The sequence below is a fragment of the Malaclemys terrapin genome, chromosome 6, assembly GCF_027887155.1.
Source record: "Malaclemys terrapin pileata isolate rMalTer1 chromosome 6, rMalTer1.hap1, whole genome shotgun sequence".
Classification (NCBI taxonomy): Eukaryota; Metazoa; Chordata; order Testudines; family Emydidae; genus Malaclemys; species Malaclemys terrapin.
This window is the reverse complement of record NC_071510.1, coordinates 124,661,952-124,689,274: the sequence shown is the minus strand read 5'-3', so window position 1 is coordinate 124,689,274 and position 27,323 is coordinate 124,661,952. Positions and strand designations below refer to the sequence as shown.

At 41.4% G+C, this 27,323-nt stretch overlaps 1 protein-coding gene across 1 annotated transcript in view; it reads left to right on the top strand.

Moving 5' to 3' along the window:
- Positions 1-27,323, top strand: part of PIK3C3 (phosphatidylinositol 3-kinase catalytic subunit type 3) — a 142,164-nt gene that overhangs the window by 39,491 nt on the left and 75,350 nt on the right. Inside the window, exons 8-16 of the mRNA XM_054031823.1 lie at positions 1,924-2,028; positions 2,594-2,686; positions 7,458-7,643; positions 9,085-9,239; positions 11,146-11,236; positions 12,595-12,662; positions 20,185-20,290; positions 21,171-21,287; positions 25,554-25,685. Coding sequence (XP_053887798.1) covers positions 1,924-2,028; positions 2,594-2,686; positions 7,458-7,643; positions 9,085-9,239; positions 11,146-11,236; positions 12,595-12,662; positions 20,185-20,290; positions 21,171-21,287; positions 25,554-25,685 — 1,053 coding nt within the window. The remainder of the gene's footprint in view (positions 1-1,923; positions 2,029-2,593; positions 2,687-7,457; positions 7,644-9,084; positions 9,240-11,145; positions 11,237-12,594; positions 12,663-20,184; positions 20,291-21,170; positions 21,288-25,553; positions 25,686-27,323) is intronic.

Sequence of the window (27,323 nt, the reverse complement as noted above, 5' to 3'; positions counted from 1 at the left end):
GTTGACCAATTTTAGCTCCCATACAACTTATTTTTGAATATTTGTCACACTTAAAATAGGGTTGTCTTTGCCCTCCAGTAAGGCCCATGTAGCGGCAATAACAGTGCATCATACTCATGTTAATGGAAAATCAATTTTTTTGTGTACATTGAATTGGCCTCTTAAAAAGCTTTTCACCAATTTGGATCCCCTCAGTATGGAACCTGGTCCCACCATGGAATTTGAATTTAGTTTTAACTCAACTCGTGGCTCACCCATTTGAACCTCTAGTGAGCTGCTCTTTGTTTGTCCTCTCAGTGAGGACAGCTTTTATAATAGCTGTTACTTTCTGGTAGAAGACAAAGTGAACTGCATGCATTGATGGCAGACCCCTTATACCAGTTTTTATAAAGACAAAGTGGTTCTTAGACTGGCTCCTAAATTCCTTCCTAAGGTGATTTTGGAGTTTTGTGTAAATCAAACTATCAGTCTACCAATATTCTTTCCAAAGCCACATTTAGGTAAAGGGAAGGCTAGATTACATTCATTAGCTGCTAAGAGAGCACAAGCATATTACCTGGATAGAATATTTTTCCCTTATTGATACATGCAAAGCTGCTGCTTGAAGGTTGGTTCACGCTTTTGCAAAACATTATGCATTGGATCTCACATCCAGGGCTGATACTCCATTTGGTGGAGCGGTACTCCAGTCTTTAACTACAACTTCTCACCCCTCTAGCCAATTTACTGTACTGCTTGCTAAACTATCCCATGAGTGGAAATATGCAGAGGACACGTGGCGAAGTGAAGTTAGGTTACTTGTAACCGGAGTTCTTCGAGATGAACTCTGCATGTTCATGCTCCCTGCATATCTTCCCCATTCCTGCGGAGTCCAAATTTCAATATCTTGGTGTTCTGCTTTAGCAGTGGAAGAGACTGAGGTAGCAACTGCTGTCATAACCCTTTTATACCCACAACCTCAGAACATAATAGAGCGAGGGGTTGGGGGGTGGCTCATGGGCACCCTGATAGGCACGACTCCCAGAAGGTTCTATTATCCTGCTACACTGGTTGGCATAAGTCCCAGGAGGGTGATTGTTACCTTAGTAAAGGAGATAGGTAGGTGGAGATATAAGGCAAGAGGGAGCAGAGGAGGGAGGAAATATTGAAACTAAGGAGAGGCAAGTTAAATATTGCCCCAGGTACTTTGCTTATGTGAAATCCCTTTCTTACTCCACTTCCTTCTGTTGTCCTGGTTGTATTTATTGCCTAAATACAGTTCTAGAAAACAATTCCATTATTGTGAATGCCAGTTCAGCTGGGTGGGTATTAGCAACTTCAGGAGCCCTCGTGTAGATGGGGCTTCTACTGATGACACCATTGTCAGCACCATGCCATCAAACGCTGCTGTCAGGTAGTCCAGTTGACACAGTGCTGAAAATGGTGTTGGCAGCTGAAATCTTGTTCACACTGTTGCTTCTACTGTTGCTATTATGGCTTCAGCTGAACCAGTATTAACAATAAACTCTGGAGGAAAAAACATCTAATATACGCAGAGCCTTTAGACTGTAAAGGATGGTGTTTGGCCATAAAGTGTTTAGCATCTTTAGTGCCTTAGCATGTTTAGATGCTGTGTAAATAACTTTCATTTTGAACAAATGCCTTGATGACAGCCTTTCACCCAAAGGTGAGAAATAGTTATAAAACTGCATTTTAAGTCTAAAGTGATGGTATTGTTTGTGGAATAAGAACGCTCACTGTGGAAAGTGCATGCACTTTAAGCAGTGAATCCAGAAGACAGAGTAGTTTTTAGATATGAATACTTAAGCATGTAATACATTATTCAGGATGTTGGTGAGTCTCTGCTAGACAGTTGCATTTCAAGACTGTTTTCAGTGGAGTTAAATATTTATAACCGCTGACTTTTATTTTGTGCATTTTTAGGAGAATTTAGTAGAGAGCAAACATCACAAACTTGCTCGAAGTTTAAGAAGTGGGCCCTCTGATCATGATCTCAAGCCTAATGCAGCTACTCGAGATCAGCTTAATGTAAGTTTGTAACTTTCATTTGAGTCTTTGGTGTCTGTAAGTATACAGATTCAGTTTTGCTAAATGACTTTATTCAATGTCTGTCGCCAAGTTTGAAGGGAATACAATAGATATGTGATTTCTCGTTAATGTGAAATCATGTGTTGTCAATAAGAGAACTCACTTGGAGGTGGGTGGTTGTCTGTCCCAGCTCATGAACGCCAAAGTCATTCCCATCTGGTTACTTTGAGATGAGTTAGCCTTACTACACTCCTGAGTGCAAAGGAATCCACATCACAAATACTAATTGGCATTTTTGGTAGTCTCAGCAGCAGGGCCAAGGACTGATAGGTCTATGAATACCCTGACCTCTATGGGTGGTTCATCTAAGATCAGGGTTGAAGAGCATCACTTGTGTAGTATGGGGAAATTGTCAATTCTGTTCTGCTTGTGGATAGACAAAGGTCTTCATTCTACTATGTGGTCAGTATGGCACATGAGACACACACTAAATTCTCTCAACTTCTTTAAAAGATCAATATGTATAATGTTTATTACAAATTATTCTCTGGAAAATTTTTTATAGATCATAGTGAGTTATCCACCAACAAAGCAACTGACATACGAGGAACAAGATCTAGTTTGGAAGTTTAGATACTATCTTACTAATCAAGAAAAGGTAAGGTTAAATGTATTAAATATATACTGATCACTGTACATTATTATTGAGTAATTTATCTTTCTGTTTCATTAGTGTGACTGCCTTTTTAAGTGTCTGCCTCTTCAGAGTTGTGAATCTCTGAGCTGACAAAGTATATTTAGTCGAGATATTTTTCACAATGGAACATCTATGCTGGTAAAGACTAGTGACCATATTTTTAAAATCCTATTGGCGAATACTTTTAAAACTTGTAGCTCAAAATCTCTAGTGAGTTCTTTAAAATGCTCTTCTGCCAAGCCTGCCAGGATTAATCCACCAAAGACAATTGGTGTTACCTTCTGCAAATATAGCACAAATCACAAGCTGCATGCCTTCTAGATAATAGGCTAGGTTATTGGAAAGTGAATTAGAACTAGATGGTCAAATAATACCAAAAAATAAAAATAAAAAGTGTATTGTTCAGTGATTATTTAATGAATAGTATTGCATTAGCTCCAGCTGGTACCTTTCTGTTTTGCCTTACGTGAGGCCCCAGAAAATTGTAGCTGGACTATGTTAAAATAGTTGTCAATTATCAGGGGGTAGCCGTGTTAGTCTGTATCTACAAAAACAACAAAGAGTCTGGTGGCACCTTAAAGACTAACAGATTTATTTGGGCATAAGCTTTCGTGAGTAAAAACCTCACTTCTTCGGATGCATAGAGTGAAAGCTACAGATGCAGGCATTATATACAGACACATGGAGAGCAGGGAGTTACTTCACAAGTGGCGAACCAGTATTGACAAGGCCAATTCAATCAGGGTGGATGTAGTCCACTCCCAATAATAGATGAGGAGGTGTCAATTCCAGGAGAGGAAAAGCTGCTTCTGTAGTGAGCCAGCCACTCCCAATCCCTATTCAAGCCCAGATTAATGGTGTTGAATTTGCAAATGAATTTTAGTTCTGCTGTTTCTCTTTGAAGTCTGTTTCTGAAGTTTTTTTGTTCAATGACAGTGACTTTTAAATCTGTGATAGAATGACCAGGGAGATTGAAGTGTTCACTTACTGGCTTGTGTATGTTACCATTCCTGATGTCCGATTTGTGTCCATTTATTCTTTTGCGGAGGGACTGTCCGGTTTGGCCAATGTACATGGCAGAGGGGCATTGCTGGCACATGATGGCATATATGACATTAGTGGATGTGCAGGTGAATGAGCCCCTGATGGTGTGGCTGATGTGGTTGGGTCCTCTGATGCTGTTGCCAGAGTAGATATGGGGACAGAGTAGGCAACGAGGTTTGCTACAGGGATAGGTTCCTGGGTTGGTGTTTCTGTGGTGTGGTGTGTAGTTGCTGGTGAGTATTTGCTTCAGGTTGGGGGGTTGTCTGTGAGCAAGGACTGGCCTGCCTCCCAAGGTTTGTGAGAGTGAGGGATCATTTTCCAGGATAGGTTGTAGGTCGTGGATAATGCGCTGGAGAGGTTTTAGCTGGGGGCTGTATGTGATGGCCAGTGGTGTTCTGTTATTGTCCTTGTTGGGCCTGTCCTGTAGTAGGTGATTTCTGGGTACCCGTCTTGCTCTGTCAATCTGTTTCCTCACTTCCCCAGGTGGGTATTGTAGTTTTACGAATGCTTGATAAAGATCTTGTAGGTGTTTGTCTCTGTCTGAGGGGTTGGAGCAAATTCGGTTGTATCTTAGGGCTTGGCTGTAGACAATGGATCGTATGATGTGTCTTGGATGGAAGCTGGAGGCATGTAGGTACGTATAGCGGTCAGTAGGTTTCCGGTATAGGGTGGTGTTTATGTGACCATCACTTATTTGTACTGTAGTGTCCAGGAAGTGGATCTCTTGTGTGGACTGGTCCAGGCTGAGGTTGATGGTGGGGTGGAAATTGTTGAAGTCCAGGTGGAATTCTTCAAGGGCCTCCTTTCCGTGGGTCCATATGATGAAGATGTCATCAATGTAGCGCAAGTAGAGGAGGGGCACTAGGGGACGAGAGCTGAGGAAGCGTTGTTCTAAGTCAGCCATAAAAATGTTGGCATACTGTGGGGCCATGCGGGTACCCATAGCAGTGCCACTGATTCTGGGCTTGAATAGGGATTGGGAGTGGCTGGCTCACTACAGAAGCAGCTTTTCCTCTCCTGGAATTGACACCTCCTCATCTATTATTGGGAGTGGACTACATCCACCCTGATTGAATTGGCCTTGTCAACACTGGTTCGCCACTTGTGAAGTAACTCCCTGCTCTCCATGTGTCTGTATATAATGCCTGCATCTGTAGCTTTCACTCTATGCATCCGAAGAAGTGAGGTTTTTACTCACGAAAGCTTATGCCCAAATAAATCTGTTAGTCTTTAAGGTGCCACCAGACTCTTTGTTGTTTATGTTAAAATAGGTAACAGGTTAAAATGACGAGTTATTTTAGTGGTAGGTATTCAGCTATAAACCAGGCTGAAGCCGTAGTCTTAACTTGTTTATATTTTTGGGTGACCTCTAGCAAAGGATCTTAATTCCTGATTCAGCAACGCATTTAAGTATGTGCTTTGCTGAGCTCTCTGCTCCCCATTCAGCTCCATACATTGAGTAATCCTTAACACCTTGTTGTCAGTGCTTTGAGTCTGGCCAGTATTCCGTTAAAGACTCCAGACGTGAAAAGATTGTTTCAAAAGAAAAAAAAAAAAATAGAGTTGTCCTTGGGTTGCCAAATCTCTATAAAAAGAACAGGAGTACTTGTGGCACCTTAGAGACTAACGAATTTATTTGAGCGTAAGCTTTCGTGGGCTACAGCCCACTTCATCGGATGCATAGAATGGAACACAGAAGATATTTATACATACAGAGAACATGAAAAGGTGGGAATAGCTATACCAACTGTATGTATAAATATCTTCTTTCTGTGTGTTCCATTCTATGCATCCGATGAAGTGGGCTGCAGCCCACGAAAGCTTATGCTCAAATAAATTTGTTAGTCTCTAAGGTGCCACAAGTACTCCTGTTCTTTTTGCAGATACAGACTAACGTTGCTACTCTGAAACAAATCTCTATAGCTGCCTTGCTGGTTGCTGCCACCCGACACCATAATTTTTCCTTGGGAGTGGGCATTTTGTATAATAGAAAAGACAGTTGATTGAGTCAACATGGTCTCATTGAAGTATTTCCCACAGGCCTATGGGGAAAAGGTGTCCCAGAGATCATGGGATTGCTTCTGGAGAAGTTTGCGTGTGGTGGCTTGGGGGGAAACTGATACTTCGGAGGTGACACTGCAAACTGCTTGTGTACTGTTATCAAGAGCTACCAGAACTAAGTTCCCTCTTTGTGCCTATAGAGGAGCGGACTCCTGCTGGTCGTCTCCAGGAATTAGCTCTTCCAGCGTCCTGGAGCGCCCCCTGCAGGCCGGTGGTCCACTTGTCCTCTGGCCCCTGTGTCCCTCCCGGATCCCTGTGCCCTTTTATCTGGGGTGCTGCCCCCTGGCAGTACACCCCTAAGTACTAGGGTCTCCCCTCCCTGGGGAACCCCCACCCACTATCCCTACCTCGCTTCAGAATAAGGCCACTACCCCCCGCTCCCTGCGGCAGACTGCAGCATAGGCCACTCATCACAGGCAAGGTTGGGTTTGGACCTGCTGCCTTGGCCTACCCCTGGGCTGCCCTCTGCAACCCCCAGTACCCCTTGGCCTCCTACTAGGCCGCAGCCTGGGGCTTTCCAGGCTGAAGCTCCCCAGCTCCTCAGCCTGTCCCCAGCCCTGCTCCACTCAGGTACGCTGTTTCTAGCTCGCTGCAGAGAAAGACTGCCTGGCCTCTGGCTCACAGCCTTTTTATATAGGGACAGCTGAGGCCTGATTGGGGTTGGCCCAGCTGCTTCCCAATCAGCCCAGCTTAGCAGCTCCCAGCCACAACCTTCCCCCAGGGCTGTTTTAAGCCCTTTAGGGCAGGAGCGGGGTAACCACCCCGTTACAGTGCCTTAAGCAAAGGGTACAATCTAGCACTCAATGTGGTCTGGAATATATGGATATTAAGTGGCTGAAAAAGAACATTCTAAGTAGGGCTGTTAAGCAATTAAAAAAATTTATAATGATTAATCATGCAATTAAAAAAATTAATTGCACGATTAATCATGCTGTTAAACACTAGAATACCAATTTAAATATTTTGAGATGTTTTCTACATTTTCAAATATATTGATTTCAATTACAATGCAGAATACAAAGTGTACAGTGCTCACTTTATATTTATTTTTGATTACAAATATTAGCACTGTAAAAAACAAAAGAAATAGTATTTTTCAATTCACCTAATACAAGTACTCTAGTGCAATCTCTTTATCATGAAAGTTGAACTTACAAATGTAAGAATAAATTGTGAATTTGAGATTGCTGCTACAGAAGATGTCATTCTCTTGCACTGTAGCACTTTAATCTAACTTCAGAGGGCCCTACAAAAATTGAAGAATTAATCTTCACAACACCCCCACAAGGTAGGTGAGAATTATCACCCATTTTATAGATGTGGGGGCGATAATGCATAGTGAAATTAAGTGCCTTGGTCAGTATCATGCAGCAAGTCAGTAGCATAACTGGGAATAGAACACAGATCTGATTCACACTGGTGCATGGTCACACAAGTTTAGTTGCCCAGAATATTGCCATTCACTTCAATTGGATTCCCCCAGTTTATGCTAATATAATTGCAATAAGAATCTGTCCCCATGTCTTGTCTTGACTTAAACTAAAATATGTAACTCTTTAAATATTCCAGTTCATTGATTTCTGTAATTGCTTAGGAATAGTTAGTTTTTCTAATTTTCTTTGTTTAGGCTTTGACAAAGTTCTTGAAATGTGTCAACTGGGACCTACCCCAGGAGGCAAAGCAGGCACTGGAGCTACTGGGGAAATGGAAGCCAATGGATGTAGAAGATTCTCTGGAACTGTTATCCTCTCATTTCACCAATCCAACAGTACGGCGGTATGCTGTTGCCAGGTTGCAACAGGCAGATGATGAGGTATTAAAGGACTCTATTGTTCCGTGTGTGTACTTTACTTTCACCTATGAGAAAATCAAAGGACCTAATGTAGTACATGGAGAAATGTACTGTTTCCATAATGTTTGCTACTACCTGAATATTTATTACCTTTTATAGCAAGGTAATTATGAAAGATAATAAAAGGTTGACTGTGAAGCTGTTCAATGTAAGTTTCCATTTTTAGAGAGAATAAAACTTCTAGCTTTATTAAGCAAAACTTCTCACAATGCAAATCAATACTCTGTGTTAGATGTCTTCAACCATGCAGACTGAAACCATCATACTTTCTCCCCACAACCCAAGAGATCAGTTTTGATGCTAACCTGTTCACTTCAAAATTAACTGCTCCATTGTTGAATAGTATACCAGATACTTCTAGCAATCTATTTTGTAAATAGCAGGTGTGTCCTGACATTGCATTCCTTTGAGGAAGAAGGTGCAGAAAGATATTCTGTTAGCTAGAAATGAGATAAAACATTTGAGATAGAGGGGGATTTCTTTTTGAAAACCCATGTAAAAACACTCAGTAAGTGGTGGAAACTTAATGGAATCTAATCTTTTATCTAAGTTTTAATATGCATATTACATCTGCCTCCTATTTTTATGATAGGGAATTTTATGCACTCATGATTGTGCCTTTTGGATGCATAACACATTTTCTTAAAAGCAGCCCATAAAACTGATCAGCTCACAATAGGGAACACTAATTGCCTCCTAGTTAGCACTTCACCTACAGTAAAACTGACTCCCTCAGTAATATCCCTGTTAATATTCTTGACCAAAAAGACCTTCCTTGCACCATGCATTGGAGATCACCGAACAGGTTCTGGTAGACCATCAGAGGGGGGAAATTCCTTAGGTAATAATTAATTAAAAACCCTGTCTTAAGAATTCAAATCTAGGGACTGTTATATTGCTTTGTTGATTTTAGTTTTTATGATGCATAAGGGAAGAGGCAGCATTAGATAGCCAAGTCCCAGGCTCTGTCCAACTTTTACAGATGGAAGTCAGACACATTAAAGTGAATAGTTTAATCAATTTTCATTAAATAAGACCAACATGGCTCCATTAAACGGATAATGTAGGTTGATTACAATAAGGTATGAGGAAGACTAACATTAGCCACTCTAAAACAGAAATATACACCCTGAGATGTGTAGTTAAATTGCTATTATGGCTTTTTAATAATGAAAAAAATGCAAGAAATAGAAACCGCCTGTGTGCCAAGTTATATTATATTCATGACCACTCTTTCTACCCTCCACTAGCCATGACTCAGTTCCTGCTTCCATTTCTTTACTGATCACTAAACCCTGATTTAGGCTGGTGAATAAATGGTGTAATTCTCAAAAGTGCTGAACATCCAACAGCTCATCTCTCAGTGTATCTATTTTTTTCCTCTGTGTTATGTCTTTCCAAGGATTTGTTGATGTACCTGTTGCAGTTGGTCCAGGCCTTGAAATATGAAAATTTTGATGACATAAAGAATGGATTAGAGCCAAATAAGAGGGACAGTCAGGGTTCAATGTCCGAGAGTATGGCAGCATCAGGAACGAATGCTGCAGAAATAGACAGGTAAGGGACTTTTGTTTTGAGAAGGGAAGAAACAAGGAATATTGGCATCAGAAGTAAAATACTGATTCTCTCTTGCAGGCATGCTCCAGTTTTGTCACTTGCATATACTAAGTTTTATATTGCAAGGTTGCTACTCTTGCTTTATTTATGAGACCTTCATGATGTTTCCAGTCACTAACACGTTGAAGACTTAAAGCTCTGAGGCTGCTATGGGGTCTCTTTGGTTGAAAGTCTCATAGTGCCATTCCTGAGACATTAAAGTAATTGTTGGGTTCTTTGACTTTAAATACATCTAGCTAGTAATTGAACTTGGTGAGAATTTTTGGTAGAAAGTTGTTTTTGGAAATAGGTTGGGTTTGCTTAAAATGTGTGTGTGTCTGGCTAGCAAGAACCCAGTCATCTGAGGGTATCTAGCACAAAACTTTGAGTTGTGATGATACTTGGTCTAAAAATGTAAGTTTGCAAAGGTCCTGGATACTTATTTATTATGAAAACAGAAATAGAAGGCAAGGAAGTACTGAGGCCTGTGAATGCCTGTTCCCTGCAATACAGGAAAATTACTGTGTGATTATTCATCACCTATGATATTTTCTCAGTCCTTCACAGAAGGACAGCCTCCGTTGTCCGGGATCCCTACCTATTTGCCCTAGAGGAAAAGCCTTTCTTTAAATATATCATCCACCAAGATTTTCACTCCTGCATTTCAACTCCTTAGTATGAGACACACAGAAACTCCTTAAGCTCCTGAAGTACTTTAGTCGTTAGAGCAGTAGTATTGGGTGGAGCATGAGGTAGTCCCATTGCCAGCAGTCATGCACAAACCTCTAAGTTTAAATCCTGCACATTAAATCTTCCAATTGGTTCCATCTTGACTGTAGTTGCCAAAGCAGGTCCCCACAGGTGTGCTTGTCCAGTTGCTGCTCCAATCCTTATATCTGAACTGATATAAAGCATTGTCAAATATCCCTCTCGGTGTTCCTGCCCTTCCAGCCAGATTCAAGTTGTTAAATGCTTAAGGCCAATTCTCTTGGAGTTATATTTTCAAAAGCACCAAAGGAACTTAAGTTCCCAAGTCACTTTTGAAAATGGGACTTAAGCTCCTAAGTGTTAGATGACTTAGATATTTTTGAAAACTTTATGGCACTTAGTGTCTGTGCTTAAGGTGCCTTGTAGTCATTTCAATACTGACTTGTCACTTAAGCATTCAAATTAGGTGATTCTTTTTGATATCCTACTCTTGAGAGGGTGTTTTCAGAGCCCCAAAGGAGGAAGGAAGGCAGACCACTTCCCTGGCTTCAAATAATCTGTGTGGCAGAGCAGTGTCACTGAAAGGCTAAAATCTACTGCCTCAGACTAAAACCAGGTGCAGACTAAAATCAGATTTGCCTGCAAATCACAATTCACTGGGACTGTGAAGAATGCATCTCACCTCTTCTAGTGAGATTGCCTTGAATCTGATTTGAGGCCAGCCCAGTAGTGCTTTGAAAGGAAGTCCCTCAAAGCAAAAACTGAGCTGATCAAGACTCCATGTTGATGATGTGGCCTGCTCTGGAGAAAAAACATTGCTTCTCCTAATAGGCATAGTGAGAGAGCTTCGCCACTGAAGCATCGTACACCATCTTCCTTGAAACAGGCTCTGATCATTCACGTGCTTGAAGTTTTCATGCTTAATTTTTTTACACCCACAGGATAACTAAGTTTAGATTTTCTGGAGGAATTAATGTTGCCACTATTGTTAGCTGTTGAGCCTATTTGGCTAATTGGGAAACCTATAAAAATGGAGGACAATCTAGTTAATATCTATTGCAAATGGAATGTACACCATGGTGTGGTGTGTTTTTTTTAACTGTTAGTGTGATCCCAAATCCTAATTGTAAAACACATGCTTTATTTCTTTACTTTACAGTTCCCAGATCATAGCGAGTCCCCTTCCTCCTGTATCCTCCCCACCTCCTACTTCTAAAACAAAGGAGTCTGCAGAGAGTGAAAACCTTGAAGTAAGTAAAACATGTTAGAGTTACTAACTAAGAAGTATCCAACATAACTGAATGGGTATTTGTTTTATATTGGTCTTTATCCCATTTGACTAATAAGCTAAATATAACAAGTTCACTAAACTTGTTATGATGTTTGACTCTTCCTGAAAGTACATTGTTGCATAGTCCAAAAGACAAGACTTTAGTTTTTACTCTTGCCCTGGGAATAGAAATGTGTTAAGAAGAAATGTTCAAGTGAACTAATTATAAAGATTACTTTAAGAAAAACCATCAGTATTTTCTTAATAATGTTTATATCTAAGTTGTTTATGAACACAGTCGCACTAACAGGAATAGGTTAATGTTGCATTATGTATTTTTCTGTTAAACACAAAAATCAGTACCTTTTGGTAAAGATAAAAATGAATGTAGAGAAACATAGTGAGCATATAATATTACATTCAAGGTAACTTGAATGTGCCTACATATATTCTAGTTAGTGTGTGTATAATTATTTTATACAAATCTCAACTATTTTTATCTATATAGCACACACATCAAAAACTGTGCATTCCTGGACAAGATCCTCAACTGGTATAAATGGCCTAACTCCATTGATTTCAATGTTACTATCCTAATTTACACCGCTGGAAGATTTGGCCCTTCTCTTTCTAGTAGATGTTGGATAAAGATGGGGAGATGAACTGATGACTGCACTGAAGCCAGTATAACTGTCTGGTGTATTATCGGTCTGAGAGCGCTCACCTTGCTACACTCAAAGTCCATGCAGTTTACTTCCTGGGGTATAATTCTAGTGAGTCACAAAATAAATCCCAAATGAAGCAAGACAAAATTCAGCCCAAGCCTTTTCTTGGGGTTGGCTGCTGCCATAGTTCATCTGAGGGGCTACTCAGCCCTCACTAGCAAGCTGCTCTCACTTTAGAATCATAGAATATCAGGGTTGGAAGGGACCTCAGGAGGTCATCTGGTCCAACCCCCTGCTCAAAGCAGGACCAATCCCCACATAGATTTTTGCCCCAGTTCCCTAAATGGCCCCCTCAAGGATTGAACTCACAACCTTAGGTTTAGATGCTCAAACCACTGAGCTATCCCTCCCCGCAACATGGGAATGGGGACAGGCAGCCCAGATGTGCCTACCTTTAAGATGCAATACAGACACAGTAGAGTACTTCATTTTTGTTTGTTTGTTTTGTTTGTTTGTCTGTTTTTTGGGGGAGGTCTCTGCTGCTGCCTGATTGGTTATTTCCAGTTTCACATGGTGTCCAGTTGACTGGTCAGTCTGTAACTCTAGTGTTTGTAGCTTTGAGGCGCTACATATAACTTTTTTTTTTTTTTTTTTTTACACTACTCTATTCTAGCAAGACCTTTGCACTTTTTTGATATCCCGAGCCTGCAAGAATTCCACACTGGCTAACTACTTATACTGGTATGTCAAAACTTACTTTGTATTATTTGTATTGGGGTCCCCAAATTTGAGATCAGGGTCCAGTTGTACAAGGTGCTATACAGACACAGAATAAAAGATAGTCCTTGCCCTGAGGAACTTAATATCTAAACTGGAGATGCAATAATGGGTTTAAATAAACAAAAGGAAGGATGAGGATTACGCAGTGTGCAGTTACATAGGGTAACTAGTATAAAGATGGCAGTCACTAGCTTATAGAATAACGTGTATGCATATATCTCTAGATAAAGTGAGAGCATTATATTTGCATTAATGCAGTGATCAAAATAAAATTTTTAAATTCTCACTTTATGGTCTACAAGTGTCCATTCAATTGGAATAAAAAAAAAACGTAATTCAGTTTTGGATTGTGTTATGATGTTTTGGTTTTCATAGCAATCTGTCTATAGCACTCAGTTCGTGCCCTGTATTATAGCACTTAATAAAATGCATAATTGGCATAAGGCACTGTAAACCTGTTGTGCTAAACTAAGGCTTCCTTTATTAGCTATCGTGGATGAGTACCATTTGAATATCTAAATAAGGTAGTGCTGCAAATATCTCTCCCCCACCCCCATGAATGACTTATAGTTGTGACACCTTGTCCAGATGTTTGGAGTTTTGCACTTAAATCACAGCACTAAAAATGTACCCGTTTTATAATTCTGTATGTCATTGATTGAAAATGGTTATCGGAAGTATGCTGTAACTAATACTAATATGCTATGAATAGAACGTAATAGTTGGAAATGAAAGGGGTGAATTAAAATAAATTGTCCAAAATGGTGTGCCAAAAATTTGACTTACAATCATAGAATCATAGAATATCAGAGTTGGAAGGGACCTCAAGAGGTCATCTAGTCCAACCCCCTGCTCAAAGCAGGACCAATTCCCAGCTAAATCATCCCAGCCAGGGCTTTGTCAAGCCGGGCCTTAAAAACCTCCAAGGAAGGAGACTCCACCACCTCCCTAGGTAACGCATTCCAGTGTTTCACCACCCTCCTAGTGAAATAGTTTTTCCTGATATCCAACCTGGACCTCCCCCACTGCAACTTGAGACCATTGCTCCTTGTTCTGTCATCTGCCACCACTGAGAACAGCCGAGCTCCATCCTCTTTGGAACCCCCCTTCAGGTAGTTGAAGGCTGCTATCAAATCCCCCCTCATTCTTCTCTTCTGGAGACTAAACAATCCCAGTTCTCTCAGCCTCTCCTCATAAGTCATGTGCTCCAGACCCCTAATCATTTTTGTTGCCCTCCGCTGGACTCTTTCCAATTTTTCCACATCCTTCTTGTAGTGTGGGGCCCAAAACTGGACACAGTATTCCAGATGAGGCCTCACCAATGTCGAATAAAGGGGAACGATCACGTTCCTCGATCTGCTGGCAATGCCCCTACTTATACAGCCCAAAATGCCGTTAGCCTTCTTGGCAACAAGAGCACACTGTTGACTCATATCCAGCTTCTCGTCCACTGTGACCCCTAGTTTCAGAGTAACAGCCGTGTTAGTCTGTATCTGCAAAAAGAAGAACAGGAGTACTTCCAGCTTCCATCCAGGACACACCACACGATCCATTGTCTACAGCCAAGCTCTAAGATATAACCGCATTTGCTCCAATCCCTCGGATAGAGACAAGCACCTACAGGATCTCTATCAAGCATTCTTAAAACTACAATACCCACCTGCTGAAGTGAAAAAACAGATTGACAGAGCCAGACGAGTACCCAGAAGTCACCTCCTACAAGACAGGCCCAACAAAGAAAATAACAGAACACCACTAGCTGTCACCTTCAGCCCCCAACTAAAACCTCTCCAGCGCATCATCAGAGATCTACAACCTATCCTGAAAGATGATCCTTTACTCTCACAGATCTTGGGAGACAGACCTGTCCTCGCTTACAGACAACCCCCCAACCTAAAGCAAATACTCACCAGCAACCACACATCACTGAACAAAACCACTAACCCAGGAACCTATCCTTGTAACAAACCCCGATGCCAACTCTGTCCACATATCTATTCAAGTGACATCATCATAGGACCTAATCACATCAGCCATACCATCAGGGGCTCGTTCACCTGCACATCTACCAATGTGATCTATGCCATCATGTGCCAGCAATGCCCCTCTGCCATGTACATTGGCCAAACCGGACAGTCTCTACGCAAAAGAATTAATGGACACAAATCTGACATCAGGAATCAAAATACTCAAAAACCAGTGGGAGAACACTTTAACCTGTCTGGTCATTCAGTGACAGACCTGCGGGTGGCTATATTACAACAGAAAAACTTCAAAAACAGACTCCAAAGAGAGACTGCAGAGCTAGAATTGATATGCAAACTAGACACAATCAACTCCGGTTTGAATAAGGACTGGGAATGGCTGAGCCATTACAAACGTTGACTATCTCCCCTTGTAAGTACTCTCACACTTCTTATCACACTGTCTGTACTCGGATAGCTTGATTATCACTTCAAAAGTTTTTTTTTTTTTTTTTTTTTTTTTTTTCCTCTTAATTAATTGGCCTCTCAGAGTTGGTAAGACAACTCCCACCTGTTTATGCTCTCTGTATGTGTGTATATATATATCTCCTCATTATATGTTCCATTCTATATGCATCCGAAGAAGTGGGCTGTAGTCCACGAAAGCTTATGCTCTAATAAATTTGTTAGTCTCTAAGGTGCCACAAGTACTCCTGTTCTTCTTTTTGTGACCCCTAGGTCCTTTTCAGCAGAACTGCTACCTAGCCATTCGGTCCCTAGTCTGTAGCAGTGCATGGGATTCTTCCGTCCTAAGTGCAGGACTCTGCACTTGTCCTTGTTGAACCTCATCAGGTTTTTTTCTGCCCAATCCTCTAATTTGTCTAGGTCCCTCTGTATCCGATCCCTACCCTCTAGTGTATCTACCACGCCTCCTAGTTTAGTGTCATCTGCAAACTTGCTGAGAGTGCAGTCCACACCATCCGCCAGATCATTAATAAAGATATTAAACAAAACCGGCCCCAGGACCGACCCTTGGGGCACTCCACTTGAAACCGGCTGCCAACTAGACATGGAGCCATTGATCACTACCCGTTGAGCCCGATGATCTAGCCAGCTTTCTATCCACCTTACAGTCCATTCATCCAGCCCATACTTCTTTAACTTGGTGGCAAGAATACTGTGGGAGACAGTATCAAAAGCTTTGCTAAAGTCAAGAAATAACACATCCACTGCTTTCCCCTCATCCACAGAGCCAGTTATCTCATCATAGAAGGCAATTAGGTTAGTCAGGCACGACTTCCCCTTCGTGAATCCATGCTGACTGTTCCTGATCACTTTCCTCTCCTCTAAATGTTTCATAATTGATTCCTTGAGGACCTGCTCCATGATTTTTCCAGGGACTGAGGTGAGGCTGACTGGCCTGTAGTTCCCCGGATCCTCCTTCTTCCCTTTTTTAAAGATGGGCACTACATTAGCCTTTTTCCAGTCATCTGGGACCTCCCCCGATCGCCATGAGTTTTCAAAAATAATGGCTAATGGCTCTGCAATCTCACCCGCCAACTCCTTTAGCACCCTCGGATGCAGCGCATCCGGCCCCATGGACTTGTGCACGTCCAGTTTTTCTAAATAGTCCCGAACCACTTCTTTCTCCACAGAGGGTTGGTCACCTTCTCCCCATGCTGTACTGCCCAGTGCAGCAATCTGGGAGCTGACCTTGTGCGTGAAGACAGAGGCAAAAAAATCATTGAGTACATTAGCTTTTTCCACATCCTCGGTCACTAGGTTGCCTCCCTCATTCAGTAAGGGGCCCACACTTTCCTTGATTTTCTTCTTGTTGCTAACATACCTGAAGAAACCCTTCTTGTTACTCTTAACATCTCTTGCTAACTGCAACTCCAAGTGTGATTTGGCCTTCCTGATTTCACTCCTGCACGCCTGAGCAATATTTTTATACTCCTCCCTGGTCATTTGTCCAATCTTCCACTCCTTATAAGCCTCTTTTTTGCGTTTAAGATCAGCAAGGATTTCACTGTTGAGCCAAGCTGGTCGCCTGCCATATTTACTATTCTTTCTACACATCGGGATGGTTTGTTCCTGCAACCTCAATAAGGATTCTTTAAAATACAGCCAGCTCTCCTGGACCCCTTTGCCCTTCATGTTATTCTCCCAGGGGATCCTGCCCATCTGTTCCCTGAGGGAGTCAAAGTCTGCTTTTCTGAAGTCCAGGGTCCGTATTCTGCTGCTCTCCTTTCTTCCTTGTGTCAGGATCCTGAACTCGACCATCTCATGGTCACTGCCTCCCAGGTTCCCATCCACTTTTGCTTCCCCTACTAGTTCTTCCCTGTTTGTGAGCAGCAGGTCAAGAAAAGCTTTGCCCCTAGTTGGTTCCTGGAAGCACTGTCAGAATAAGTCCATCCTCGCAAAATATATCCTTGTCTTCCCTCTCACATACACTATTTAAATTTAAAAACATTAATCAAACAGAAACGTGATTTACTACCACACCTGGTGGTTGTATACACCATGCCAGCATACGCTTTTTCTTTGTCATAGCCTAGAATGTTTGTTTAAACTAAAAATATAATGGGCTCCTGTTCTGAAGGTAAGGAACTACAAGTGTGATTACTGGGAATGGATGTTAAATATTTGGTCCGGTCAAACATTCTTATTTATTTAAGTAGAAATAACTTAGTCTAGCTTCGCTCACTTAAATGTGTGGTTCATTTCACAGTCATTACTGAAGCTTTTGTGTTTGGCCAATTACATAAAACCCCAAACCTTTTCATACATGCAAGATTGTGTGCGGTTTGTATCACTAGAGAATACAAGTACATTGCATTCTGAAACTTGGAACAAACTTTCTTCTTCCTAACTCATTCAGTCAACAAACTTTCAAGCTCTCTCAAAACACTCTTGCCTTCTGACCGCAAAATCAGCTAATTTATTCTTTCTTTTCTTTTCAGACATCTCAATTTCTCTGTGACAAAATCCAAATGTCACCGCTACAGTTTGATCTGACATAGCCATAAATCCTTTTGGCTGCTGATCAATTACGTTTTTCAGCTAACCAGACGCAGCATGAGCTTAAAACAATCAATAGAAAAATTCAGTAATCCTTGAAATTCAGGCAACACATTCATATTACTGTGATGCTAGAGTCATTCCTGTACTTTTTTCACTTTTGTGCATAGATGACTTAAAACTATTTCTTGTGTATACATCATCTACTGAGGCATATGATATCAGGCCTTTGGGCCTGCCTCTCAAGAAGTTAGAGAGATACCATGTAGTACTTTCCTTTGCAAAAAAAGATGAGATAAAGACACATTTTAATGAATTTCTTTGCATTTTCCCTTTTTCCCTTCGCTTGTTGAGTACATAAGCTTTGAAAATACACACGAGAAGCTGTCGGACTTCATTTCCTCTGTAGTAAGATCTACATTTGTAGCCTTAAAAAAGGCTATGCTACTAGCAATCACTGCTGCAAGAGTAAGAGAGCTTTGGCAATGGCTTCTGGTTAGCTATAGGATTTATCAAGAGTATAGCCCTTGTGAAACACAGGTATTTATCTGGATACTGAATGCATTTCAGATTTTGTTATCAATTTGTAAATTAGTTTAGAAAGGTGTATAGCACACAAGCTTGATGGAAAATTCACTTGATGTAGCGAGCTCTTGAATCAATTTGAAGAGACAGCCCACGACAGCAGATTATCTAATGGATTGTGCAGTTTCCTGCAGTTGATTTTCTACATCGAGAAGAGGCCATTTTGATTAGTTCTTCTGTGGCTACCAAATTTAGATATTAATCCCTATCTACTCAAAACATGCTCTTCAATCTAGAAATGTAGCTAGGTCATACAATCCTCTGCACATTGTCCTTCATATCCATGTGCACCTTTTACATAGTTTTGTCTTGGGAGTGGAATTGCAGCTCCACTTTTGAATTGGCTCATGTTGTCACCTCCTTTCATCTCCCATGTTGTTAAATGAATTTTTCTCTTTGGGGTGCCTGCCACAGTGCTTAATTTGTGCCAGGGCTTGCCAGGGTTGAGCCCTGACACCGCTAGGCTTGGTAGTTCATAGCCCTGGCAACCTCTGGGCTTGAAGTATCAGTTATGAAGGGTAAAAAATAATTGCTTGAACCCCGGCACCTCTTTCATTACAAATTAAGCACTGACTTGACATTAGTTGTCCCAGCATATAACCGGTTTCAGTGATCTAAAATAGAAACAAAGTATATGTTGTGTAAGAAAGGTAGAAACATAATTGTTAAGCAGAGCATAAAATCAGCTAGACTTAATATTAGGATAAGTGTAGTTAGCTCGGCTCTCAGATTTATTCATTTGGTTTAATTTGTAATCAACATTCTTATCAGCACTCATCAAACTTGCTATGGGCTCTCACAGTATTGAAAAACCCAGTTATCCAATCAGTAACAAAAATATTCTGCCCATGCACCTCAAAACACTTACTGATGTCGGAGGTGGTGTTCCATTGAGCCTGTATAGTGCCTAACATGTTGGAGCTCCAGTCCTGGGGCAACACCATAAAGTAATTAGAAAGGTAACTGTCCTTCAGCGTGGGTGGAGTTAGTTCATAACATCTGTGAAGACTGATTTAGGTTCACTACATTTGTACAGTCACTTGACTTAATCCAAACCAACCATTAGAAAATGTAATGTATTCAGTTGCATATTAAATAGCCCCGCCTAGAATACGCACAGTTCTATGTATTGTGCTATACTATATCTCAGAGGATAGAAGGGTGATAATTGACAAACTGCCTGTTTTGGTTGGTGTTACTTTATCGTGCATAAGTGAAATTACATTTCTATGCTGCATATGAAATAACCCATAAGGGCAATCAGAGTAAGAACCACACATAATTTACCAAAATAAGGCATCAAATCAAAAATGATTGTAAAATATTTTTCTCTTCTTTGGCTGAGGCCTCTCGTCTGGTAGTCCTTTTAAAAATGAACAGTAACTTATTTGCAAAGCCATGCTCTGGGATCACTCAAGTATTCTTCCACCCCAATTGCTGATGGAACATGCAGTGACAATGCATTGGGCGAGGGAGGCAGGAATGGGGGTTCAGGAGGTTGTTTGAATTGCCATTTTGTAGCACTCAGATTAGGAATGGATAATAAAGCAGTGAGAATGGTAGAACGCTCCTGTCAATGAGTGGTAGGACAAATGATTAGTGTAGATGGACATGCAATGGGGGAGAGGTGTGTGTCTGGGATACCCGTCCGTACCTGCTCTGTTTGAGTGCTACCACTCTTATGTCTTAAGTGAAAGTAAATCTCAAGTGTTTCAAGTAGTCTGTATATCAGTGGAAAGACCCAGGGTATCTGTCCCTGATACTGCTACCTGAAGGTTCAGGTTTTGCCCTGAATCAAGTAAAAATTAGTTTTGCTGTAAATGCAGATCTTTATTACCCAGCTGTAGTACTGCACATGTAAGTGATTTGTATCGCAGAAGGACAACCTAACCGAGATTGTTTTTGTGTTAAAGGTATGTAATAGTGGAATGTGAAGACCAAGACACTCAGCAGAGGGATCCAAAGACTCATGAAATGTACCTAAATGTGATGAGACGGTTTAGTCAGGCTCTATTAAAGGTAACCCATCCCTTAGGTAATGAAAGATTAAGCAGTTTGCAGGTGTTTGCTTTCTTTAAAAAGACACTAGTTTCCTACGGTGCCCTGCCATAAGCATTACAGTCTGCCAAGCCACTTCTTCTCCCAGGAATTAATTTGATCTGCTGTAAATGATGTAATTTTAGTTCAAAACAAATGAATGCAACTATCAAGAAAGTATTTCCCTTTCTCTATTTGTTGCTTTTCCGATAAACTGACTTTTCAGATCATGCTTGCCTCTAGACCCCCTTGCATCTGGCAGTGAGTGTCTGATATTTGTGAGGAATATTTGGCCCTGCTTGACAAATTTGAGGTTGGATCACTAGCCTTTGATGAATCAAGAAGCAGTGCCAATCTGTCTGTCAGCAGTAGAGGGTGCTGATGTAGTGAAAAAAGGTCCTTCTCCTGAGCTATAGTTCATAACTTCTGGCATATGTGTACAGCGTTTGCTGGCTTAAGTCTAACAGTTGGGTATCTTTCATTGTATTTTACTTCACATCTCATTAATGCTGCTTCAAGGTTTTTATGTGACTCTTGTAGTACAAAGGTGTATTTCACATGCGAGAATCTTCATGAAACTTACTTTTTTCCTCCCTGTGAATTAGTTTGTCATGCATGAATGTTCACCACTCAAATTATTATTGTTGATGTAAATTGAAGTGCACTAAAAGGTCAGATAACTGATTGCCAGATACAGCAATTTTGATTACATTTTACAGAAAATACTGTGCTCTGAAATGAAAGATAATTGATCTTTTTTTATTAACTTGGGAAATCTAGCTAGACTAAGAATAAATGTACAAATTTCAGATGTAATTATGGAACAAAGACCTAATTTTCTGTTTCTTTTTCATTCACGTAGGGCGATAAGTCTGTCAGGGTTATGCGTTCTTTGCTGGCAGCGCAGCAGACATTTGTAGATCGACTGGTTCATCTAATGAAGGCAGTGCAGCGTGAAAGTGGGAATCGTAAAAAAAAGGTAAATGCAGGAATAAAAACTTTCTGTGGTTAAAATTTGAGTACGACTGTTAGTTTTCACTGGAAACTTTTGATAAGTTGTGTAGCAAGATACTTCGAATGTTTCTGTCTTATTTAAGCTAAGCATTTATGTTAATATGCAGTGTATGTGTTTTGTTTAGCCTGAAGTATTTCAGCTCTTTTGCATTTTTTGCCCTGAGCTATTCTAGTTCTGTTTTGTTTTGGTTTCTTTGGTCACCTTTTAGACACACATATGGAAGACTAAGATTTCTGGGAAATCTTTTCTCAAAGAAGCTTTTTGATCAATTTATTTTTCCTCTTTAATTTATACAAATATAACTCTTGTACCCTCAGGAAGGTATATCCAGAATAGTGCTTTGGCTCTAAGGGTACATTGATTTAGTTGGGGATTGGTCCTGCTTTGAGCAGGGGGCTGGACTAGATGACCTCCCGAGGTTCCTTCCAACCCTGATATTGTATGATTCTATGATCTACACAGCAGTTGGGAAGTGTGATTCCTACCTCAGGTAGATATACACGCACTATGTCTGCTTGAACTAGTGCCTAAAACCAGCGAGGTCATGGCAGCTGCCTGAATGTAATCCTGCCTGACCCCATCTCTGGGTATATACTTGTGTAGCTTATGTTTTGAGGTTTTTTAGACAGGTTTTTTTACGCCTTTCTCAGCTATTAATTGTTGTGTATTTACTATGTCAGTAGTTGATCTATTTTTCCCCCTTCACCCTTTGGTGAGAGGAGTTAGAAACCGATAGGGGTTTTTTTGTTGTATAGTTATGATTCTTGATTTTATTAGTCTTTTTCTTCCTGTGTTTTTGAGATATTTGACTGTATGGCGTGTTCATTCTATTCATTTTATCTTTGTTACTGCTTGTGTCCTTCAGTCCTTCAATAGCATCGTTAATACCAGTTTCACCACCACCTCCTTTCTTCCCCCAAATAATGTTGTTGTGCTGAACTTTTCATTTCCTTAGTGTATGACCCATTTTCCATAGCATGTACTAAATTACTTTTTAATACTGATTCATGCCTGAGATTTTCGTATACATTTACATGGAAAAGTATGAATGCACTATAGCATAAGCAAGACACTGGAAACCACTATAATCCTAAATACTAATATAGATTGAGACATATAGACTTTATAATCTGATTTTAGATTTATCATTAGATCTTGTTATCATCTCCTTTTTAATCCACCTGAAAATCTGGATAAAAATCAGGATCTTGTTTTTTTCTTAGCAAGCTTTGCATCGTAGCTGAGCTTTCAGGGATCGTGGATACACATTGAAAATGTCTGAACTTTTATTACAAATATTAGCTGAAGAGCTTGATACGATATATTCCAATCTCTGTAGTGTTTTTTAGGTTCTAAGTATTTATGGTGTATTAGTTAAAATGAACAAAAACAAAAACTCCTTTTTAATATGTTTATTGGTTCTTTATACCAATAGTCAACAAGGAGCTTTAGTCTTCTGTGAGGTCAGTGGCTCCTTTCTAGATTCATTATCTCTTCCATAATTTAATTTTGAGCTAAATTTTGAGTCTTGGATATTTTAATATGCATTTATAACTTTCATCAAACCTGTTAAGTTGAATTTATTTATATAGCATAATGTTTATCCAGAAAATGAAATATATTTAGTCATGCTTTGTGTGATTGTATCTATAATACATGAAGGGAAAATACATAATGAAAATTGGGTAATATGCATATGTTCTTGAAACTATATCTATTCTGCATTTCAAACAAACAAACAAAAAACCTCTATGTGCTTCTGGCCTATAATCTATCCTACACATAAACCAGAGAGAAACATTTGTAAGATGCATTGTATATAGTAATTGCCAATATATTTCTATTTAACGCAAATGTGTAGGTTTGGGCTATCTTCTGGCCTGCAGCAACTGGCCTTTGCAAATATGCCCAGGGGTGTTTGAGCTAATATAGTGGCCCAAGGCCGCCCTTTGCCTCTGACTTAGGGTTACCATACGTCCGGATTTCCCTGGACATGTCCGGCTTTTTGGTATTCAAATCCCCGTCCGGGGGGGAATTGCCAAAAAGCCGGACATGTCCGGGGAAATAGGGAGGCAGCATAAGCCAGGGTCCGCCCGGCCCCAGCACAACCCGTCGGGTCCGCAGCGCAGCCCAGCTGCCTGGCTACATTGTAGCGAGCTCGGGCGGGGGAAGGAGGGCGCAGCCGCAGAAGGCAGCGAAGGGGCCACTGCTGCCCCCGGAGGCCGGGCGGACCGCGCGCCCCAGCTGAGCCCGCAGGACCATGGGGAGGCCGGTCCCAGCCAGCGGCTCGGGCTTCCCTCGCGGGCGGGAACTCCCCGGCCACTGGGGGACACTTCCTGCAGCCCCGTCACCCCGCACGGCAGGAAGGAGGCTGCGACGCGGGGTAGGGAGTGCGGCGTGTGCCGGGGCTGCAGGGACCCGCGGTGTCCCGGTCGCCGCTGAGCATCCGAAGCCCCAGCCAGGCAGAGGCTGCCGGGTGAGCGGGGGAGCAGGGCAGGCGGGGGGGTGCAGAGGCTGCAGGGCGAGGAGGAGCAGGGCAGACAGGGGCACAGAGGCTGCAGGGGTGGGGGGAGTGCAGGGGCTGCAGGGCGAGTGGGGAGCAGGGGGCACAGAGGCTGTAGGGGTAGGGGGGTGCAGATGCTGCAGGGCGGGCAGGGGCAGGGCAGGCAGTGGGGTGCAGAGGCTGCAGGGCGAGGAGGAGCAGGGCAGACAGGGGCATAGAGGCTGCAGGGGATCCAGGGGCAGGGCAGGCGGGGGGCGCAGAGGCTGCAGGGGTGGGGGGATGCAGGGGCTGCAGGGCCAGTGGGGAGCAGGGAAGCACTTAGCAACCCCCAACCAAGATCAGAGCGGGAGGGAGGAGGGGGAATGCGGGGTGCTCAGAGGAGGGGGCAGAGTTGGGGCAGGGACTTTGGGGAAGGGGTTGGAATGGGGGCGGGGAAGGGATGGGGTTGGGGCGGGACTGGGACCCCGTGAAGTGTCCTCTTTTTTTAAATGTTTGAATATGGTAACCGTACTCTGACTGGCGTTAAAATCAGTGGAATCTGCTGCATCTGTCTTCACTTCATGTCCATTCTGTGCATGGTTGGCAGGAGGAAACAGGGCAGCTGTTGAGCATTTGGTGCATAAGTTCTTTATTATATAGGATATTAGGTAAATCGTTCTGACTGAATTGCAGTTTTAAAAATGTGTGCAGTATTGATTATTTTAAAATATAGGAGATTCAATATTATAAATGTGGGGGCAGTTCCCACAGTGAGATTGTCGCAGGCTGTTACCAGCATGAGTGAACCCATTGAAATCAGCAGGGCTCCATACTGGTGCAGGGCTCCATCTCTGTAATTCCAAGTGTAGGATCATATCCTAGAGCAGTGAGACTCAGACTGCGGCTCGCGAGCCGTAAGTGGCTCTTTAATGTGTCTCCTGTGGCTCTTTGAAGCACATGATATAAAACACTGTGTGATTTAATTATTAACTATTAACTATTAGTTATTAATCAGGATGCTTTTATTATGTTATTAACCAATTAGGTTATCAACTTGCACTAAGTTATTAACTTGTTTGCTGCGAGAATGATATATAGAAATTAAATATTTCCCATCATACGGTTTTAAATATGAATAGTTCTATAGTAACTGAAACAAAATAGTGTGAATTCAACAGCTCTTTTGGGTAAAGTTGATCGCTAATTTACTCCTGAACCACTGAGATCTGAGTATCACTGTCCTAGAGCAGGGGGTTGGACTAGATGACCTCCTGAGGTCCCTTCCAACCCCAATATTCTATGATTCTAGGAACAGACCTTGTATAAGAGAACTAAAGACCTCTGTTAATGTGGAAAACTAACACCCCTTCATAGGGGCATGTAGCCAATTTACAAAAATACAAAGAAATTATTGGAAGGTTACTATCATTGACATATCTAAACCTGCATGTATTTATATGACTGGCTTTGAACTGGGTGTAGAATATCTGATTACTTCGACTGTTCTGCAATTTCTTTTTAATTTCACATTGTGTTAAAGATGGATGTTACATTGCTTTGAAGGCATAAAGTGCTTTATAAATGCTATATTATATGGATATACATCTACTTTTTTGTTACTGCACATTTTTATACCCAACTATATACATATTTCTGTAAAGGTTGTTCTCCTGCTTTTCCATCTGTGTTTCTTTTAAACTCTATTTACATTTTCATCTAATTGAACTTTTGGGTTTTTGCTCTTTTAGAATGAGAGGCTACAGGCATTACTTGCAGACAATGAGAAGATGAATTTATCAGATGTGGAACTTATTCCACTTCCTTTGGAACCTCAGGTGAAAATCAGAGGAATAATCCCAGAGACAGCTACACTGTTTAAGGTAAATGGGAGAGATCTTCCATTGAATAAATGAGTTATAATTAAACCTTAATTTTTGAAATACTAACAGAAATGTTACCTTGAAAAACTACTTGCTGTTAAATTTGTCAAATACACGTTGTGCTCCTGACATTGAGAGGCTAATATCACTGAATTTAGTGGGGTAAGTGCATGATCAAAGTATTTGTACCCGAGTGCAGCCAATGTTTAAGTGGCATTTTGGTCTAAAAGACTGTATCCTCTACTCTTTCCTTATGAAATGCTGTGAGTGTGTGCATACTAATTGGCCACAATACTGTACGTGGTGGAGTTGATGTAAAGAGATGGGCTTTACATTTTGTTCTGAGCAAGGTTTGATCCATGAACATTTTGATATCCAGACAGGACTTCCCAATCTGAGGGCTAGCTACTAAGACATCAGAGCCAGCACAACAATGGTCCACCATCCATTCTATGTGATTTATTAAAAATCCATGATCAACAGAGTCAAACCTTGCTGACAGACTGTTTGTTATGAACTGGGTTTATGTGATAGTAATAGTGGTGATGCACGAATGGGTGCATAGCTTATTTGTCTGCCAAAATGCCGCCTAAATCACAAAGATGTGCATCATTCTACATTCTTCCAACACCTCACCTTCTCTGTCCACACTGTAGACTTGTTTCTCCATGTGTGCATTTGTGCTTTCTTCGGAATAGAGTGTTACTCCACTTTCTTATTTCCTTCTTCATTGCCTTTGCCTTATCTGATCGTTTGGGGATGGTGGTTCTTGTTCTTCATTTTCAAGTGTTCTTGTCAAGTGTATCCTCCTAGCTGACAACAGCCTTCTGTGACTATTCGCTTTTGTACTCTGGCCAACATATCACACATCACATCATCTCACATGACTAACCATCTCAGTTTATGCTCCCTCTGCTTTTCCGCAACGGAGCAACCTGCATTGTGGTTTGTACCATTTCATTATGTAGCCTATCAGCGCTAGCGTCCACCTGAGCACTCTCATTTCAGGAGTGTGAAGCAGTTGTTTGTTCTTCCTCATTGGCCAGCATTCTGACCCGTACATCATGGCTGATCTAATCATGAACTTATATGCTTTGTTCTTTAGTTTACTTGGCATATTCTTATTGCAGAGATTTCCCTTCAACTTTATTTTTCATTTGCAGACTCCTAATTTTTTTTAATGGAGGTTTGGACCCCTTTGAAAATCTTGGACATAGTCTGTGGACTTCCAGGGGTCCATAGACCATAGGTTGAAAACCACCAAGTACTCTTCATGTGACTCCTAATGTCTGCATTTACATTCCCATCATGCCTCAACACTGAACCAACACTGGCTGCACAGACTCTAACTCTACACCATCTAATTTTACTGGGTTCTCATTATCTCTCAACAAAGTATCATATGTATTCCATCGTTTGTTGGCTGATTCGTAAGCCATTTTCTTCTAATGCAGCCCTCCATAGTTGTAGCTCCCTTTCCAGTTTGTAGTATCTTCTCGGCACAACATATCGTCATTGTCACAAAGAATGCTCCAAGGAGCTTTTCCCCTGATGTCCTGTGTCAAGGTGTCCATTGCAATCACAAATGTGAATGGACTTAAGGCTGATCCTTGATGTTGAACTACCCTCATGGTGAAT